A 14,618-nucleotide genomic window follows, 5' to 3' on the forward strand; every position below is an offset into this window, starting at 1 on the left:
CTAGTGCCCTGCCAGCTACAGCTCAATCCAATGAAATCAGTCCTAACAGCTCTGGAAACCACCACCCGACCTCCCCAGGACACACCTTGCAAACAGGCAGGACCAGCACACAGAGCAAAAGTTCCAGTGGTTGCTGAAGGTTAAGATTGCACGTGCGGTGCAATTTTGCTGGCAACGGTTGGAGCACAGTTGGGCAGGAAAGGAACACACAGCTAGGGAAGGCATTTTACAGAGTATACCCAGCACTGAACAACTGGGAGCAGGATGGAGACAGAAGCTGTTTCAGGACAGAGAGGAGGAATGTGTTCTGCCAGAGGCTGAGGTCCACCAGCTTCCTCCCCACGGAGGTGCTGAGCAGCATTCAGAACACAGGAAATCAGCTCAAAATCCCCACTCTCCAGTACTGATTCCTTGGCATGTGCACATCCTCAAGGGACACTCCGGGTGTCTGCAGAGCCCTCCCCACAGCTGGTGCAGCAAAAGCAAGGTACAACAAGTACCAGTGGTAGCCCCTTGGCCACCCAGGACACCCCTTGGTATGGTGAGGCTCCCCTGGCTTCCGTGCATCCCGAGGGGCTGGTCTGAGGCTCCCTTTTCCTGCTCAGAGTCAGGGATGGCTCACAGGCATTGGGTGCACAAAGCTCGCTCTCTCTTCTGGGAAGTTCTCTTTGTGTGTCTCTGTCCTTGTCTTTGTCAGTGAGCGAATGAGCTCGTCCTTAAGGCCCCTGTTAAACCGCTGCAGCTTAGCTTAATGGTCCAAAGGGGGACAGAAGGACTCTGTGCAGCAGCCAGGACAGTCAGCCCTAACTCAGGTGCAGGTCGGAGCCTCAGGCTGTGAGGGTGTTGGGATGGCCCCAAAGGTAGGGCTGTGTGTGCCCCTCTGTGCCGCGTTCTCTAGATCAGCAACGAGCACGGACACTGCTCGAGCACCCAAACACACCACACAAAGCTCTATCGAAGAGTTACATGCAAGCGTTGGTTTATTTCCATCCGAAAGAGCAGCTGTGTCTCTGCCGTGACAGCTCAGTGCCTTCTCACAGGACTGGAACGTTAGACTGCAGCAGAGGCTCTTCCGTCCCATCCCTGGGTGCTGGAAACTGTTGATTAACGGGATGGACACAACCATTTCACCTGACACCTACCCTAGGTGGTAGCAGGTGTGACAAGGAACTTCATCAACTTATTCCCCAAAAGCTGACATCACACGCCTTGGAAGGCGGACAAAGAGAAAACACTTGAGAAGCCACACGGCAGTGACCGAGGGCTGTGCGTTGACCCCTCTGGACAGACTCTGACGGGATGAACATCCCTCAAGACACACCTGGCTCTTGCTGCCACAGCCAACTTTGTGCCAGCAGCTGGGAGGTGTCCCACCCCATCCACTGCAGAGCTCGCCAGAAAGCCAGACAGCATGGAAAACTCTGCTAGGATACTCAAAAGCTTTATAGTGCCAATAAAACCTCTGCGAAGTGGCAGGAAGCTGTACCACAGTAGTCAGCATAGCACTCTATCTGATTTATTCACTGAAACAAAAAGGGCAGCCCAGCCTCTGGGGTGGCTGCTGACAACCCCCTCCCAATGTCTCTGAAGCCCCTCACCGTGAGGTGCTTGTGTCCCGTCCTGCCCCGCAAGGTGAACCCTGAACACCCCCTTCCCCAAGATGCTTGATTACTGCCCCCCAAAAGACTGTGGCTGATTGCCTTGAAGACGGTTCCCAACCTGCCCCCCAAAGCGAGCTGCCCGCTCCCCAATGCCAAGGCGACGGCCGACGCCTCACCGTAAGCTACTATTGTAAAGACAGCGCACCTAGAAGTTGAGCGTGCTGAGCTCTTTTTATGTGCTCTCAAATTCAGCCTTACGGACAAAGCTTTTGCATTCTTAACTTCCTCCCACTATGTGGATTTAACCGACAGGCAGTTTGTGCAAACTTGCTTCCACTGAAAGAGAGAGAACAGTAACAGGAGTAAAGCAAAAGCATAAAGGGACTCAGCTCCTTAGATGTGAGAAAAGCTGTAGAGCTGACTGGCTGGATCTCTGGAGCTGTTTAGGTCCTGTCCCCACTCCCAATCAATAAAGTTGAGTTTCATCATTTTTCCTAACAATCCATTCTTCTTGACAGGATGGCTCTACTCTACAGTGCTTTATTTCACGTTGCTCTTCTGTGCTCAGAGTTGCCGTCTGCTTTCCCCTTTCTGGCGACCGTGTGCTGGCGCTTGCACTCGCTGCATTTTCAGCTCTGCTCTCACTTACGGCTGGACCATTACAACAATTCTTTCTCTACTCCGCAGTTTGTGGACTTGCTCATGCAGGAGGAAAGAAAGGAAGGGGAGCCGCGCTTAAAGGAGATTGGATATCCGGCTCCCTGGGTCAGCAGAAGCTCTAGGAAAGCGACACAGGGTGCAAAGCCAAACCAATTGCTTTTCTGAGCGTTATAGCAGTGGCATGAGATCTGCAGGACCTGCCAGCTGCTTGTTGTTCACACACCACGGATTTCTCCAAGTCTTGGATAGCTTATGCTTTTGGTTTTCTGTTTATGATGCAGCCAAAGGCTTAGGAAAATACCACCCAAGACAGCAAACCCTGTCAGGGATCCCAGCAGGATGGGTACCAGCATGGCAGAATCAGGACCTGGAAATAAAGAACCAAGCAGTGAAAACCATCAAGAGCAGGAGGGAGAAGAAAGAGAAAGTTAAACTTTTTGTCCAGTTCCCTGTGGATGGTGTTTCCTTGCTGTAGCTGATAACTACATCTAACTGCTCTTCCCTGAGCTCAGTATAAATAAATAACAGCATTGCTCTTCAATTCGAAAAGCCACAAAGCTAACAGAAACAACTAATTAAAAAGAGGTCCCTATGCCCTGATTCCTCCCATCTCATCTCACCTACAACCCAGACACCTGAAGAAAAGAGTTAGTGGATGTCCCTCTCAATTATTTTAATCTTGTTCTTCATCCTTAGTCAATACATTTCACAAAATGCTGAAATATTCAGGAAAATTCTTTTCAGCTAGAGGACATTCTGCCCGATTTTTCTCCCCTCTCCTCCTTCTAAAGCTTTGGTTCCTGCAGAGGATACGTTTGCTGTGTCTCCTGTCTGAAAGTCTATTAGATCTGATACTGATTAATCACCACATTTGGGATATAGGAATGCTAGAAGATAAGGAGTTGTCAGGATATAATCTAGTCCTACCATAAAGTTAAGCGTACTGGTCATCTTACAGCGGGATAATTCGAATGGAAACTTCTGCATGCGAGTGACAGAGAGAATGAAGGAAAAATAGGACACCCACCTTCCACAGGTTTGTAACGAAACTCATTCTTCATTCTCCGAACTGGACCAAAAGAGATGAGGTTGTGCAGGCTTCCATAGCTGTTCCTGTCACTTGGCTGGAGGAGGGGCTCCACACTTTCAAAGCAGTCCTCGGAAAGATATATGAAAAACATTTGGAAGTGTACAAGTGGCATCTGAACAGATTCTCCTGCACCGCAGTCCACAGCAACCACAGATCAGAGCACATCTCCTCTGATTTTGCCCCAATTTTCTAAGATCTCATCTAAACCTCCCCTCTTTCAGTGGAAAACTGTTCCCCGTCATCCTACCCCTGTGTTCCCTGATCAAGAGCCCCTCCGCAGCTTTCTTGTAGCTCCTTTCAGTCTTGAAGGCCGCTATGAGCTGGATGAAGGTGGAGCTCTACAATCTGCCATCAAGATTTTTTTAACTGAATGGGCTGTACTTGCTGGAAGCACCAAATCTTTCCCGAAGTTCCTCAGCCCAGCGAGAGCAGAGCCATCCCACATACCTGTCCACAGCCTGTTTTGCCATGCAGACAGACGTTAAGCTCACAGTGCAAATAGGCCACAGAATGATTCAGCATCTGGAACAGCTGGATGGCGAAGCTCACAGATCTGGGCTTACTGCTCTGCAGTAACTGGACGTGTCTGCATTCAACTGGCAACCTGGCAAGGAGAAATGGCAAACAGTTTCAAGCTCCAGTTCTCCCTGACTGTCAGCGTCTCTGGTCCCTGTCCTTGCTTTGGAGGCCGCAGTCCTAGAGCCTCAGAATTGTTTCTTGGAGGCTGATTTTGCTGCAACTATTAAAACAGCTGCTGTAGTGCAATAATTATTCCCTGACCTAGAGAAATTCAGAAGCATTGCAGAGGTGATCACCCACTATAGCCGACACGGACAAATCTGAAAGCTCTTTTATGATCACAATAACGTGTAGCACTTCTAATGCTCATTTCATGCCCCAGTGGTTTTACAAACATCTACTAATGAATCCTCCAGTTTCCCAGCGCTTAACCCAGGCAGGTTAGGCAGGAACAGCGGTGAAACGCTGACAGGGACATGGAGGCTTGTGGAGAAGCCTGGCTCCCACCCTGGGCTGCTCTGCTCTCAGGCTTTGTCTTCCCCTAGCAGGAAGAGCAGGAGGATGCTCTAAACCCAACAGCTAAGACAGTAGGGTGTGGAGAAGCGGGACTGCTGATTTACAGAAATCAAAGGGTGAAATTTTTGCCCTGAGGGTTCTTGTCTTTTCAAGTCCTTAGTACTAGTTGCAAGACCAGGGACCAGAGCACTCTTGGACTCATTCTCACTGCTTTGAGCTTATGCTGAATTCCAAAGAGATCAGGCTGCAGCTACAGGATAGGAGAGGGGGTTCTCAAAGGATCAGCCCAGCCCCAGCCCGAGGAGAGCTGCGGCGCTACTCCTGTCCCCACAACTCCATGTCTGACCTGCGGAACAAGCAGCACGTCGCGCCTGGTCCCTCTGGGCTGGCAGAAGGCGTCACACAGCACGAGCGGATTTGGAGCACAGGCTGGCTCCCGTTACTCTGCACAGCAATGAAAGCCACAAAAGTCTCCTGGGAAGGCGTTGATCCTTGCAACTCCAGCTCTGCTTCTGCAGCAGGGCGCAGGCTCATCCGCACCGTGTAGTTACCCGAGAGGCAGGCATCATCACTCACAACTGCAACGCTTTAGGAAAAGAAGTTAAAAAAGCTGAGGCCCATCTAGACTCCACAGCCTGTCAGGAATAAAACAGCATTAGGATGATTTTCCTCATGACACCAAACAGTCTAATTAAACAAGCAAACATTAGCCTGGGGAGAGAAGGCTCCGAGGAGACCTTGGAGCTGCTTCCAGTGCCAGTGGGGAGGCCCTGGCCCAGGATGCCCAGAGCAGTGGTGGCTGCCCCATCCCCGGAGGGGTTCCAGGCCAGGTTGGATGGGGCTTGGAGCCCCTGATCCAGTGGGAGGTGTCCCAGCCCATAGCAGGGGGTGGGACTGGATGGGCTTTGAGGTCCCTTCCAACCTAAACCACTCTGTGATTCTATGCAGACCCTCCCATGATCAGAAACACCTCCTGTCTCTTTGCCTGGGCAAATCACTTGAATCGAGGGGAACTTAGAAGTGTTTTACTGCATGGGACTATCTACCTATCTGCTACCTTCTTTGCCAGTGCATTTGATCACTTGAGCAATATCAAATGTTCCCACTTGCAAAATTGCGTGTAAATTGTTTTTGGAAGGAAAGGTAGAAGGCTGACGGCTATTATCAAAAAGAAAACTAGGTCTCAAGGATAGTATTAATACCCAAAATTTGAAAAGACCCTCTTTTATTTTTTTAATGTGATGTCATTGCTGAATGAATTAAGTGTTTTTAAATAAAATCACAGCACTGCATACCCACGTTACAGAGCCCATGGAGCAATGTGGATATTAATTCCCTCTCCCTTAAATCTCACAGCATAAATACACAACAGCTACTACACTGAGATAATTACCCATTCAGAACAGTAGCATCTGACTCTGAAAGCCTCCTCTGATGTGATTCACTCAGCAGTGCGCTGGGCTCCGAATCCAGCAGTGTTAAAACAGTTACCAAGCCTTCAGCTGCTTCGTCTGTTACTTCATTGGTTCCAAGCATCTCCTCTGCCTCCGTGTTGAAGAACGGCCTCTCAGATTGTCCAGTGTTCGCAACACCCAGCAAAGAATCCCCCTGCGGTGTAAGCGCTACGAGACTCTCAGAGGAATACAGAGGGCTCTCCGGGGTTGGAAGGAGCTGGATTAGATCTCCAGCTAGAAGCATCTCAGCATCATCAACTTTACTAAAGACAGCCGACTGATTAGTGACCTTATTTACAAGCCCATTGGCAGAGACTGGAAACACTTTCGTTGTAGAAAGCCCAGTGTCGGGGCTGGAATGACCAGTCCCATGTTCAATGTCATCTTCCAGTGACACCTGGTGTGGTGAAGACCCGGGTGCCTGAGTGGGCAGCTGGCTAGCGGTGGCTGCAGCTCCTTTCACTGATGTGTCCTCAACCTTCACCCTTGATGTAGAAGCCACAGCTGATTTGTTCACCCTGGCAGTCGCAGGCAGCACGATGTTTGGATCAGATCGGATAGATGGCGTTGGCAGGACAAACATCGTTTTGTTTTTAAGTGAAGTGGTGATATAATCATTCTTAGCTGCAGAGAAAGAAGTCACTGCTGATGGAGTCTGTGGTGTGGTCTGTGTCAATACAGGCTGCCTCTCCAGAGCAATAACTGATCCTGCAGACACAAACGGTCGCATGGGAGTTAAAACCACCTTACCTGCTGTGGGAGGCTGCTGTGTCTTTGTGTCAAACACAGGTGACGGAGACACACTTCTTCCCAAGAATTTATCAGCTCCTGGTTTCCTTGCACTTGTGCTGATTTCAGTTGGCTTTGTATTTGCTCCTGCGTTGGCCTGTGAGAATGATTTAGTAGAGGCTTGATGGATTTGGTCACGTTTCATGGCTGATAGCAGGGGAACATGTGTAGACACGGGCGAAGCTGGGCTTGCAGGAGAGTCCGTGTACACCCTTGGGTGGGTAAGCGCAGACAGGAGCCTCCCAGAACCTGCTGTTTTCACTTGGACCTTGGTTGAAAATGGAGCGTGTGCTGGTGCTGCTGTTAGCTTTTCTGTCATTATAAAGGGTGTAAATTCCAAATGTTTAGTAAGATCAGGTTTTATAGTAGTGGTGTGGGTTTGTCCTGATTTAGCAGGCACAGAGACCCCTCCAGTGCTGCCCGCTGCTGAATCTTTGTGGTCATTCCCAGCTCGAAGCGCTGAGAAAGCTGTTGATGTGCTGGAAACAAACTGAACTTGTGACGGCAGCCTTTGAAGAGGATCAGTACTCAGGAGGCTTTGCGATGTGGACCGAAAAGGCAGGATACCTGCAAACACCTCAGGTGGGTATTTTATGGTTCTAGCTGGGTGCGAGGTCAAGCACTCTGTGCATCCTGCACGGGCAGAGGGAGGCACGGTCACTGAGCCTTGGCGGCTGACAGCAGTTAGCAGCATTAGTTGCTTGTTGTGCTGAACCCGCTCTGCAGCCCCCGTGACAGTAAATGAAGAGTGGGAAGGCCTTTCAAAATCAGGGAGTCCCTTTGCTGACAGTAAAGGAATTACAGAAGAACGTGGCTTTTCAGCAGTGATGAATGCTTTGGGGGAGAAACGGGGCCTGGGCTGTGCAGACACCACTAGCGGTGGCACAGTGGACGGGACAGGCTGTGCAAACATACCATTAAGTAAAAGCAAATCGGACTCCCTGGTCTCTTGGGAGCTGGGAGCAGGTACTTGCATCTCTACAGGCAGCCTGTGTGGATGCACAGGGGTGATCCTCATCTGTGGGTCCAGCAAATGCTTCAAGGCAGAGGTAAAAGCTTGAAACAAATGAGCAGTGGCTGTATAATTAGGATTACTTGGCTGAGAAGTCACTTCTGGTTTCTCTGCTTGCTGGTTAGATGCAGTGGAGAGAGCAGGTTCAGGCGTTAAAGTCCTGCTAGTGGGATAAGAACTAGTTTTTACTGGGATATTGAGGGTGCCCAAAGTCAGATCTTGCTTGTTTGTGAACAAGAGAGCAGCTTTGTGATCACCTTCACCCTCTGGAGAGGGCACCACCTGTAAATCTGGTCTCTCAGTGGGCAAGAGGATAAATACAGGCTTAACCAGGATTACACTAGAAATACTCAAATTTTTTAAGTTTGCAAGGTCCAGTACTGAAGAATTTGATGCTGCCAGGATTTGCTGTATGGAAACCAGACGCCCAACACTGGTATTTGGGAATTTTACAGGTAGAGGGGAATCTTGCATGGGCTGCAGGCATATGGTGCCATTAGCAGTTTTAAGCAGAAAGGACAAGTACGGGGCTGACGGCAGCATTGTGAGTTGCTCAGCTCTGAAAGCACTGAGGTATTGGGTAGCTACCTCATGTGACACACCGAACCGCTGCCCTAGCGCTTGTGCCAGATACGCTGGGACCTCACCAGAACCACTAGGCACCACTGATGCAGGATGTGCTGTTGCTGAGCTAGACTGGCTTCCCTGTGCTTGGAGCGTGGGCTGTTGTGAAGGAAAAGCTGCCACGCTGCCAGTTTGCTGGATCTGGGAGGCTGAAGGAGCAAAGCTGTGAAGAGGAACCTTCTGGTTTCTCTTGTCAGGCAGTTCAGAGGGACGGGGGACTGGGCTGGCTGCTGGAGTCAGCAGGGGAGAACCAGTTTTATCTACCTGTTGTAAGAGACTTTTGTTTCTCTTGGAGTCTTCTTCCACTGTGCTCACCTGCAGCATCACAGGGAAAGCTTCCTGAGAAGCAGGATGGGCAGAAATGCTTTGAACTTGAAAAGCAGAAGCAGTAGATGTGGCAGAAGTTGGTACGGGAAGTCCTTTCTCAGCGGAGGTGGGGGTGCCCTTTAGCTGCAATCCAGCGTAAGTGGGAAAAGATGTACCTGGTGGCTGAAGCCCAGCACGAACAGAATCCAAAGTGCTTACAGGTTGAAGGGCTACGTTCTCAAAGGTAGAGGGACCTGAAAAGAGTGCAGGTGTTACTTCTTTTAGCTCTTTAGTAGTTTGGGAATGTTTTAATGTGGAAAACTGTGACAGGCTTAATGAGGATGAATTAGTAGAAGCCTGCAGGCTCTCAGGGGATCTGGTTTCAGGTTTGCTTGTCGTGGCCTGATGATCAGTATCTCCTTGCAAAACTAGAACTGGGATTTCTTGAGACTTCCTGCTGGTTTCTTGGGAAACATGTTGTTTAGTACAGTTGAAAGTCCGGGACAAAGAGAGGGGCTGTTGTCTGTCAGTTGTGCTGATAGGCTGTTGAAAGGGAGATGGACGTAAGTCATCATGGACTGGAGCTTCCAGATGCATCTCTAACGAAGAACTTATGTTGCCTTGTGGGCGCGTCTGAAGAACCAGCAACTGGGTTGGGTGTCCAGAACTATTTATTACAATTGTTGAGTATCTTGCTGTTGTTTCCGGCTTCACAGATAAAATAGAGGAAGATGGAATAGCAGTTGTCTGGGTCTTTGTGGAATAGACTGCATGAAGGTCCCCTGAAGATGGCTTTTGTAGTAAGGCAGATGTTGTACCTTTAGCATCCCTACTCTGTGTCTTCTTCGAGTACACAAGTGTCACAGCAGCTTTGCTGTCAGGCTGGACTTGTAGGTTTGTGTCTTTCAGCCTTTTGCTTGTAGGAGGCATTCCTGTTGGTAACCAACCCACCCTTGCACCTTCAAGAGCAATCTGAACTCCGGTGGGAAACTGAGATGCTACTATTTCTTTACTTGGAGGATGAAAACTTACTGTTGAAGTCAGAAGAGACGTTTTAGGACTTGGCATCTCCATCTGCTTGATAACAGGACTAGAAAAAACAGAAGAGTCTTGCTGTGTCCCTCTGCTGAGAGCAGGCTGAGGAAGCCCAGTGCTAGAGCTGGTAGGACTGAAAGCAGCCTCAGAAATATTCTCCGGTTTTCCTCGCAGTGAGCTATTTTGCTGTTGATGTGCGGTAGCCTGTGATCCTTGTGTGGAGACAGGGATGCTTATGCTGCTCAAGGGCTTGCTAGGTAATGTGCGTCCACTCTGGAGTTTTAAAGCTGCTGCTTCTGTGGGCGGTTGCTCGAGCACCTCCAGGTTTCTAGCCAACTCCACAGGCAGCACGGCTGTGGTTTTTGCAGCTGTCTCTGCATGGACAGGGATGAAGACGGCTGTCATTTCATGGGCAGGATCAACTGCTGAACTATGGAAATGAAAGGTCACCTCATCCGAGTTATCTTCTGTAACAGAGAACACTTCATTTGGCACTGGGCTGCTCCCAGGTCTTGGCTGGATTTCTTCAGGAACGCTCAGGCTTAATATTTCACTGACACGATGTTCACTCCCAGAGGCACCTAACAAAGAGAAAACAAGCCCTTGATCTGTTCATTTGTACGTGAACTTTAAACAGCTTGCAGCAACAGGCTCAGAGGAAAGTGAAAAGTTCCAGCAGCCACTGGCTCCATTTAGAACCATCAAGGAGGGAGCATGGGCAGCTCTGGCTCTGCCCTTCTCAGAGCCAGCTCCTAGAAAATCTGATCTGCTGCTGTTTATATTCAGTGTCATATGGAGGATGACACTTCATAGTCCTGCAAAGGATTCACCAGCCAGAGAGGAACTCTTAATCTTAATTGTACAAGGCTATAAATGACAGCTGAAGGTGCAGGGAGAATGAAACCCTCAGGCTGTCCGAGGACAGGCTGGTAGCTCTTTATTAGCAAAGCAATATTAATATATACACAAACGAGCTCACTCACCTGGCCCTCCCTAAGCATCCCTCCCCACCCAATATCCCAGTCCTGTGAGGAGTTTCCTGATCCACACTGGGAGCTCAGGCAGGACAAAGCTGATTTGGTTTGTGGCAGGAATGCAGAGCAGACAGCACACCGTAACCTCTCTACTTTCAGCTTTTCAAGTCAAAAGCAGACGCTCTATCATTTAAAGAGGCAGACCTGGGGTTTAAATGTTATTAATTTATCCACGCATTTTACTGTTTTCTGTCTTCAAGTTCAGAAGGCTGACATTCCCAAACCATGAACTGAAATGTTAACGTACTTCCCCCTCAAAAACTGTAAGCATTTTCCCTTGGGCACCTGCCAGCCAATCTATACATCTGAAAGAAAAAAAGTGATTATGCGTTTAAGTGCTATGCATTTAAATCGTGTTTTGTGACAAAGGCAAAGCAGAGGTTTAGCAGTTTTACTTCAGATTAAATCCCTGGGCTTGGCACCTGGGGTAATGCCCCAAGAGGAGATGACAACTTCTCTGTGGTCGGTTGGAGGACCACTACTACTTTCAGTCAACAGTGAGCAGAGTAAACTGGTGTAAGGGCACCCAAAATGCTGATATATTATGCTAAAAAGTAAATGGAAGTTCACAGATGGAGGCTGCTATGTTAAACAAAAAAACAAAACCCACAAAAAGATTAGAATTAATCACTAGGTGAAAAATTCTTTGACATCCCCCCTAAGTTTATCTTTACTGAAGAGAACAGCCTGCGTGACGACACAAGCCCGCTTTCATCAGCCAAGTTAATTTTAAGTCCGCTTGCAGAGCAGGCTGATGGGCACAGAATAAGAGGCAGAAAGCAAAGACTGCCTGGTTCCCTGCAGTGAGTGACAGCAGCCCCAGGAACTCGTTTGAGGCATGACAGCATCACGAACTCAGCACTGATTTCCTGCTGTCAGAACTATGTGGCAGGACAGCTGTTCCCAAAGAGAATGCAGAACAATGTGTTACTGCGTGGTGAAGGGGGAGCCCATGCTCGACGCGATAAAAAGTGATGCCTGGAGAAGCGTACTCCGAGGAAGGCTTCAGCAGACACAAGCTTGATCCTCAGTTCCGCTGAGGACCTAAAATCACTTGGTCTGTGTAGCCTAGAGAAAAGGAGACTGAAGGGGGGACCTCATTGCATTCTGAAGCTTCCTCACAAGGAGAGGAGGAAGAGCAGGCACCGGGCTCTTCTCTCTCAACCCAAGGGAATGGCAGGAAGATGAGGAAGATGATGAACACGCGTGTGTGTGTGTTAGGTTGGATATTAGGAGAAGGTTCTTCCCCCCAGAGGGTGGTGAAGCACTGGAACAGCTCCCAAGGAAGCAGTCATGGCTCCAAGCCTGACAATATTCCAGAAGCATTTAGCCAGTGCCCTCAGCCCTATAGTGTGAATGTTGGGGTTGTCTGTGCAGGGACAGGAGTTGGACTCTATCCCTGTGGGTCCCTTCCAACTCAAGACAGTCTATGATTCTATGATTTCCTTTTCTCTCCCTCACCTGAAGGAGACAAGATATCCTTTGGGAATGGACTGCCTTTCAGCTCGGCTGTGTCTTTGTTTGGGGCCACTGAGATTCCCATAAGAGAAACCATCCAATCCAAACTTTGAACCTCACAGTACAGCCACACAATGAGAGAAGTGGTTCCTTCAGCTCACTGTTGTCACACACCTGAGACTGATGGCACAATATTTACCATTGTTTTTTCTGCTCACTGATAATAGAGGAAAAGAAGGTAGAAAGACAGAAACTGAGATTAGAACAAAACACATCACTCACCAAATAAATCCAATAGTCCAGCTGCAATCAGCATAAAGATGGGGAATTTCTCCTGCATCTTGTGAAGCAGCTCCTGAGTCACTCCAACAAGAACGTATTCAGAGAGGAACCCACTCATGAGGAGTTACTGCTGCCTCTTCGCAATGGGTGTTTGCAGGGCTTGTCCTGGAAGGGCAGAGTATTGGGTTACTTTATAAGAGCTTAGGCCAGACAACAACCAATAATCTGTTCCAAAAAGGAAAAAAAAGCCTGCACCAATAGAAATCAATTGATTCTTAAAGAAAGAGGAGAGTGAGTTCACCTGTATGGCAAAGATAGAAAACATAATTATAAACACGAGAGGCTGCCTGTGCAAGGAAGCTCTTAACCTCTAAAAAGAGAGTTAAAATACTACCTTGAGTGCTGTGTGCAGTGCTGGGACCCACCGTTCCAGAAGGATGGAAAGGGCCTTGGATGCATCCAGAGGAGCCAACAAAGCTGGTGACGGGGTTGGAAGGCACGACCTGTGAGGAGAAGCTGAGGGCTTCAGGATTGTCTAGTTTGGAGAAAAGGAGGCTGAGGGATGACCTCATTGCTCTCTGCAGCTTCCTGAGGACGGAACGTGGAGAGGGAGGTGCCAAGCTCTTCCCCCTGGTAGCCAGTGGTCAGACACCCGGGAATGGCTCAAAGCTGCGTCAGGGAGGTTCAGACCAGACATAGGAAGTGTTTCTTTACTGAAAGAGTGGTCAAACCATAGAACAGTCTTCCTAGAAAGGTGGTTGATGCCCCAAGCCTATCAAGGTTGAAGAGGCATTTGGACAATGTCCTCGATAACAATAACCTGCTTTAACTGCTGGCCAGCCCTGAAGAAGTCAGGGGGTTGGATAGGATGATCGCTGAGGGTCCCTTCCTACTGTCCTATTCCGCAATTCTGTAATTCTAATTCCACCCAATAAGGGTCAGAAGGGTTTGTCAGTTTGTGCCGAGACAAATCGCTCTGAATCTCAGATGGAGACCCCTCCGCTATTTGTTTCTGCAGTTGTTTGGCTCTGTGGGCCTAGATAAAATGGCATTGTTTCCCTTCGACCCTCCAGGCAGGGTTAGGCCATAGAGGAAGGCTGCTGGTGCTGCTGCTTCTATCTTCCTATCAAGCCTGCTGGAACCCTCAGCCCACAAGCACTGGCAAAGTGTTCTTAATTCAAGAGACACAGAGAAAAGCCGACATATAGATTACAGTACCCAATGACCCCCCTCTGGCTCAGATCTCATTTTAGTGAGACAGGAATAAGAACCATAGTGAGACAACAAGCACCACAAACACTAAACAAGCACATAATTTAAACATTCATAATAACTAAAAAAGAGACCAGAGACTTCTTGGGTAAAATCACATTTAAATCCCTTGTAGCTATGACTGCAACGCCCTAGTGTCCTGGCAAATATTGACCTGAAGAGGGGAAGGAGCACACATCAGGCATCTCCTTAGTGCTGGGCACCTGCACACACACAAACAGGGAGAGAAACTCTTGGAGACAGGAAATTCAGAGCAGGTTAAGAGAACATTATCACACAGCCATGACTGTTCCAAATGCACTGGAAATGCTGTGTAAAAAAAAAAAAGAGCAAGTCAGATAAGCAGCATAACGACAGCTCAGAACAGCGCTGCAAAAGACACTGGGGATGAGGTGATTGCTTTGAGGCAAAATAACAATAAACCATTATCCATCCTTCAGCAAACTGATAGAGTGTAGTCTAGCAGATAACACAACAGATGAGATGCTGACAGATATCATTTCCAGTGCCAGACATGTCACTCACCTGAATGGCATAACCAAGGTCAGGTCACTTCATCTTTTTCCCACTCTAAGTTGTCTGGGACAGAAAATTATCCTGACTGGCATTAGTACAGCACCTGACACACAGGGCCTTGATTTTAGTCAGTGCCTCTACTCAACATCAGCACACAGTTTGTCACATTAGCCACCACACCCAACACTTTCAAGAAGACACCATTTCCAGAATCATAGAATTGTTAAGGTTGGAAAAGACCTCTAAGCTCATCCAGTCCAACTGCCAGCTCAGCACCACAGTGCCTGCTAAACCATGTCCCAAAGCGCCACGTTCCCAAGTTGTGTTCCACTTCTTCCACTGGTTGCCGGACTAACTGATGAGATTTGAGTAACAAATACTCAAATACTAATCAAGACACATTCCTAAACATAAAGGTGCCACAACTGTTTTACAAGTACAGAAATACTA

At 48.6% G+C, this 14,618-nt stretch overlaps 1 protein-coding gene across 4 annotated transcripts; it reads right to left on the reverse strand.

Annotated features, from left to right (window-relative positions):
* Nucleotides 1-980: 980 nt before the first annotated feature.
* LOC128854380 (uromodulin-like 1) lies at nt 981-14,454 on the reverse strand. Of its 4 annotated transcripts, XM_054087140.1 has the most exons (7): nt 12,381-14,448; nt 6,591-10,187; nt 5,780-6,464; nt 4,733-4,972; nt 3,799-3,955; nt 3,289-3,418; nt 981-2,628 (listed from the first exon to the last, which is right to left on the reverse strand). In XM_054087140.1, the coding sequence occupies exons 1-7, from the start codon at nt 12,496-12,498 to the stop codon at nt 2,477-2,479; spliced, it is 5,079 nt and encodes a 1,692-aa protein (XP_053943115.1). In that variant the 5' UTR covers nt 12,499-14,448; the 3' UTR covers nt 981-2,476. The 4 variants fall into 4 exon arrangements, with proteins under 4 accessions (XP_053943115.1, XP_053943114.1, XP_053943117.1 ...); XM_054087139.1 differs by having other exon boundaries at nt 5,780-10,187; nt 12,381-14,445; XM_054087142.1 differs by lacking the exons at nt 6,591-10,187; nt 12,381-14,448 and having other exon boundaries at nt 4,733-5,021; nt 5,780-5,907.
* Nucleotides 14,455-14,618: the final 164 nt, after the last annotated feature.

The sequence above is a fragment of the Cuculus canorus genome, chromosome 23 (genome assembly GCF_017976375.1).
Source record: "Cuculus canorus isolate bCucCan1 chromosome 23, bCucCan1.pri, whole genome shotgun sequence".
Lineage (NCBI taxonomy): Eukaryota > Metazoa > Chordata > Aves > Cuculiformes > Cuculidae > Cuculus > Cuculus canorus.

Excerpts from the sequence above, each read along its gene's own strand:
- LOC128854380 (XM_054087139.1), bottom strand. The coding sequence starts at position 12,498 with ATGAGTGGGTTCCTCTCTGAATACGTTCTTGTTGGAGTGACTCAGGAG. Across the intron at positions 4,973-5,779 it reads GATGCTACTGTTCTGAATGG|CGTTGCAGTTGTGAGTGATG; the intron begins GTAATTATCTCA and ends CTTTTCCTAAAG. Across the intron at positions 3,419-3,798 it reads GCAAAACAGGCTGTGGACAG|GACTGCTTTGAAAGTGTGGA; the intron begins GTATGTGGGATG and ends TATCTTTCCGAG.